Consider the following 5742-nt stretch of genomic DNA (forward strand, 5'->3'; position numbering starts at 1 on the left):
GACGTTAATTCCCTGACGCTCCAGGTAATACCAAACCAGTTCATTTCAAGGTGGGCAACAACCATGCTGAGTGACATGTTTTGAAGAAATAATCATATTATCATTAAGTAGGAAGGTAGTGTTTTTTTTGAGGGGGGGGTAATTTGAATTAAGATAATAGGTTTCAGCGTGAACATTGATTCTCTTGAACAATGAGATTATTCAATATAAATTCAATCAAAATGCAAATTTTGGTGTGAGGTGTACAGTATCTTCCATAACAATAGATATCACTGAGAGATTAAATGTCAACCTGCAACTGGAGTGTACCACTAAAAAAAATCACTATACCACTGATAAATCACTTAGATTGAAATTCTGTCAGTAAAGTATTATGGACTTGCAGGTCAGAGGTCATGTGTGTAGATCACAACACTTGACTACGACCCACGCACTGCATTGACCGCTTTAAAGGTGGACTGGTCTGATATGACGTCACGGCCTGTGAAAACAGAGCAACTTTCATCAAAGATATCGTAGTGAACAAGAGTGAATGAGAGTGTCCACACGTGTCACTGGCACGGTTCACATCCACCTTCTTTCTTTCTTTCTTTCTATCTTTTTTCTTTCTTTCTTCCTTTCTTTCATTCTTTCCTTCGTTCTTTCTTTCCATCTCCCCTCGGTGTCTTCCATCTTGCTTCCATTTCCCCCCTGAAAGCCAGACTTATTAAGTAAACAGCTGCCAGGATGAGAAACAAAGACATTGGAGTTCTACCAGAGAGTGTCTCACAACTGCTTTTAACAAGCTTTGACGCCTGGCCTCTGTTGTAAACACGCTCTGTTCTCCAGTCTGTCGCATCTTCGTTTTTTTCACTTCCAATGTTCTGTAAACCACTAAATCCGAGATATCCTCATAGCTCTTAAATGACAAGCTTAAATGTAAGGATATCTTGGGACCATACAGATGGTGGACTGATGAACGATATACTGACAAAAATAATCTGAGTAAAGTCCTCCTTTAACAACTGTATAGTATACCAGTAACATGGTAACAGCAGTCTGGTCAGCTTTGGCTGCAGTCCCGGAGCAGATGAAACCAGAGGCAGGCTGGTGGAGGCAGACATCGTAGGACATGCTCATTGTAATGCATGGAACGGACTGTGGAATGACATCAAACACTTGTAGATTACCAACACTTTCAGTGACATGACCTGCATCTAGCATGCATACTCGTAAAAAGACTCCAAAAATAGCCATGGGTAAATATGTATGCAGCATTTACAAGATTGATTCTAGGTTCTAAGGGGGTAGAGGAAGGGGGGGGGGGTGTATCAATGAAACATTATAAATGTCAAATGCATTTTAAATGAATCACCATTTATCAAGTTCCCGGGAATCAATACCCAGCTACAACACACTCACAGAGAGATGGTTATCATCCATTTGCTATTTGTTTTGGAGGTTAGGCCTCTGATATAACATCCTGTAATATTGTTCTGAGCTCCATAAAGTGCCAGCTCTGCCTTGGCCCTCCCTCAGGTCAGCTTCCCCCCCGTGTGCGCCTGTCTGCTGCTGGCGCTGATCCCATCTCCACTTTCAATCCTAACCTCCCCTCCCCTCCCCCCCCCGTCCCCCCCTCCCAGCAGGGAGCAGGCCTGTCTGGTTGGTTTACAACAGGGGTCATAAAGAAAGCCTGCGTCGATATTCCCAAATCAGCTCTCTCCACAGAGCTGCAAACCAGCAGGCACCACCATCAGCTGCAGCACCAGCAGTAGCAGTACCAGCAGCAGTACCAGCAGTACCAGCAGCCCGGTACCATGGGATGGAGCTTGCGTAATCCCTGGCAGCCCAAACAGATCGAAGCTCACGCAGAAACTTAAGTGCTCCTCCAACCTGCTGCCCCGCACCTGCCACTAGAGAGCTATAATGCGGTCATTAAAGTGTGTGTGTTTGTGTGTGTGTGTGTGTGTGTTTGTGTGTGTTTGTGTGTGTGTGTGTCGCTACCGCACAGTCGTTTTTGAACGTTCAGTATACAATATATACACCATTTCCGGCGGCTTCTAATGCGGCGTGTTGACTGTGATTGAGAAGGGAGGCCACCGGAGCAGGACAGCAGCCATGGTTTTATATGCTAATACATGTTAACACCCCAGCGCCCAGGTTTAATATTAGCATGTCCCTACAGTTCATTATCTCTTCTCGTAGGAGTCTCAACTTAATAAGCTGACATGGTTTTTATAGAGAAATAGAAAAAAAAAGAGTAAGTTAGTGTAGAATTGTTCCATTATTCGTCCTATGAATAAATTTCGCCGAGATGTGTTTTTTCCCGTGTTTTGGTGTCAGGTTGGCAGCGTTGCAGCTGAATGTTAACAGCAGCACACAATTGGTACAATTTCAGTCCGATACTTTGACAAAGAGAAGAGTGCTCTGTGGAGAGATGTTGTCAGCTTCACTGAGGAGCCTGATCGGCCGGCGTCTGGAACAGTCCTGCATTTGGATATTTGCGTGTGTCAGTGGAGACGCTGGCGGAGGTAGACATCGCAGGACGGGGGAGCGGTCCTGATTCTGTTCCATGCATTACAATGAGCCGGCCCCGCCTATGTCTATCTCCACTAGTCTCCACTGGGGTGTGTTAGGATTTTAGCCGACGATAACATTTTATTCGTATGGTAGATTTATTTTTCCATCTTATCTCAATATGACTTACTCTGTCCCAGTGTCTCTCTTTCCCCCACCCCCCCCCCTTTTCCTTCATACACTCTCCTCATACTGTAGGAGTAGAATGGAAATCATACATTTTCCATTTGGCTCAAAGATTGACTTTTAAAAATGAGACTGACAATGTTTTTAGGAATGAAAGCCCTAGAGTGCTTTTTGGTTTACCTTTGGGAATCACAGTCATAAACAATTCCTCTCCCGTAAGTTCACACAACACACTGTTAAACACCTCCCCCGCTCCCACAAAGCCCCCCCCCCCCCAAGCCCCTCCTCCTCTCTATCCCCACGTTTAACCCTGACATGCTTCATGTGTTCAGCCTCCTCTTAATCTGACCTCTGACCTCTTGGCCTCACAGACTCCCAGGGCAGTAAGTCAGTGGTGACTGCAGACAGCCATGTGTACAGCCATGTGTACAGCCATGTGTACAGCCATGTGTACAGCCATGTGTACAGCCATGTGTACAGGGCTCCAACAGCTGTTGTAGAATCACAAACGTCTACTGTATTGGGGGAGGGGAGGACAGGGGTGGTGCGGGGAAGTTGCTACATGAACTTAGTGAACACAACATTTATTATAAATATACATGTATACAATGGCTGCCTACTATATTTTGAATATGGATTCCTTATATATACTGTACATGTCTTATATGCGTATACGGATGTATATCGCTACAGTTACAAAAAGCCATGCATTATCTACAGCATATATCTAAGAAGCCCTACTTGACTTGGTTTTCAATAAATAGTAATAAATTATCCACCTCTGGTATTTGTACATTTAAATACACCATATATTTACATTGCTGCTTTGGATAACTATTTTCCCTTTTTAACCTTGCAACCTGAATGAGAATGGTCGTCTCTTTAGAAAGTACTAGAAGAAGAAGTTCCCTTCATTCCACGTCCTCTGAAGAGAGACACTTTTGTCTTGCCTCATTGTCATCGAATGTCACCTTTTTATTCCGCTTGGGGTCGATCCACGAGTTGTGGATGATGGCGTTATTGGGCAGAGGGTCCGCCTCTATGATGGACACCACCCTCTTCTTCATCTTGCTCTTTAGAACCTTCTGGAACTTCTGCCTGGTGAAGGCGTAGAGCAGAGGATGGAAGATGGTGGTGCCGTAGGCCATGACCAGGAAGCCCAGCCTCAGTTTGACCGTCATGTCGCTGGGCCCCAGGCTCAGGATGACGGTGTTGAGCGCTGTGAGGGGCGTCCAGCACAGCAGGAAGGTCGACACGATGAGGAGGGACATCCTGAACACCCTCTTCTGCCTCTCCCGCCGCTCCCGGTGGCGCTTGACGGCCCGGCGCAGGGCGATGATGACCGACACGGACGTGCGCATACCCAGAGCGGGCATGCGGCTGCCGCCGCCGCCGGTGCCACTGCTCTGGGAGGCGTCCGTGGCCTCCTGCTGTGGCGTGGTCATGGCCGTCATGGACGGCCGCTTTTTCCTGCGCGCCGCCTTCTTCTTCTGCGAGGCGGCGTGGTGGAAGCGCGTCCCGATGCGGATGTTGAGCGCCTGCAGGATCTTGGAGTAGGTGATCAGCATCACCACGGCGGTGAAGAAGAAGATGGGGATCTGGGCCAGCAGGTGGTAGTAGAGGCCCTGCTCCGTGTGGTACTGGTTGGTGTGGACCTCCGCCGCCGCCGCCAGCGTCTGGTTGAGCTCCGCCGCCTCGCCCCGGGCGAAGAAGCCCACCTCCACGAAGGGCACCAGGAAGCTGAGGAAGGACAGGACCCAGATGGCCGCCAGCAGGGTCAGGGCGCGGCCCATGGTCAGCACGCGGTTGGCCGGCTTCACCGAGATGTCGTAGCGGTCCAGGGTGATGGCCAGCACGTTGGCCGCCGTGCCCATGCTGGCGAAGGAGACGCAGGCCTCGTGGAAGCAGGAGACCAGGGCCGTGTCCCCTTCCAGGGACAGCAGGACCACCACAATGGTCAGGGGGATGCAGCACACGCACACCAGGACGTCCAGCACGTGCAGGTTCATGGTGACGATGTTGCTCACGGAGCTGATGAGGTTGGACTTCATGCAGTAGAGGGCCAGCACGGTCAGGTTGGAGCTCAGGCCCAGCACGATCTCCAGCATGAGGAAGCCCGTCACGGAGACCTGGAAGCTGATGGGGTAGGGGTACGGGGCGGCCGCCGGGCTCATGGTGCGGCTGATGGGCTCAGTGTTGTCGGTGACGGTGACGTTGCTCATGGTGGCTTCTTCTTCCAGAGGGGGAAGGATATGCATTCTCCTGGAGGGAAGGGAGGGAGGGAGGGAGGGAGGGAGGGGGGGGAGGGGAGAGAGGAAGGGGAGGGAGAGAGTTAGGGGAGGGGAGAGAGAAGGGGAGAGGTTATGGGGGGAGGGGAGAGAGGAAGGGGAGGGGAGAGAGTAAGGGGAGAGGTTATGGGGGGAGAGAGGGAGGGTGGGAGGGGAGACAGTAAGGGGAGAGGAGAGGAAGGGGAGAGAGAGGCAGAGGAGGGGAGAGAGGGACGGGAGGGAGGGAGGGAGGGGAGTGGAGAGAGGGAGGGGAGAGAGGGAGGGAGAAAAGGGAGGGAGGAAAGACATGGAGGCAGAAAGGGGAGAGAGGAGGAAGGAAGGGGAGGGGAGAGAGAGAGGGAGGGAGGGGAGAGAGTAAGGGAGATATGGAGAGAAAGAACAGTGTGTTGGTGTTGGACAGTGGGTGGTCAGATTAGCATAACACCTCCCAGGCATCAGAGCTCATCTGAATCTAATATGCTGTCGGGAACTGGGACACAAGATTTTGTTCTTACGATGCAGATTGAAAGAATCCTTTTATGCGTGAAATCCTGTCAGTGTTAATGCTGCCAGTTATCAAATAATGGCACATGTTCAGAGTTAAAATGAGAAATGCCCAGAGCGTAAAGGCACTAACTTTTTCATGTCTTGAGAGGAGATTGTTTTAGTACGCGCCTAGCATACATCTACAGTGTGTGTGTGTGTTTTAGTGGTGATTTTAGTGTGTGTGTGTGTGTGTGTGTGTGCATGAGTGTGCTTGCTTTAGTGTGTGTGTGTGAGTGTGTGCTTGCTT

At 49.8% G+C, this 5742-nt stretch overlaps 1 protein-coding gene across 1 annotated transcript; it reads right to left on the reverse strand.

The window, feature by feature from the left end:
• Positions 1 to 3593: 3593 nt before the first annotated feature.
• On the reverse strand, positions 3594 to 4940 carry LOC308170570 (G-protein coupled receptor 22-like; the record flags this gene model as incomplete). The annotated part of the gene is made up of 1 exon (XM_080545372.1): positions 3594 to 4940. The coding sequence occupies one exon, from the start codon at positions 4938 to 4940 to the stop codon at positions 3594 to 3596; it is 1347 nt and encodes a 448-aa protein (XP_080401498.1).
• Between the last annotated feature and the right edge of the window lie 802 nt (positions 4941 to 5742).

Source organism: Nansenia antarctica, assembly GCF_963989245.1.
Source record: "Nansenia antarctica genome assembly, chromosome: 14".
In the NCBI taxonomy this organism is placed as follows: Eukaryota; Metazoa; Chordata; class Actinopteri; order Argentiniformes; family Microstomatidae; genus Nansenia; species Nansenia antarctica.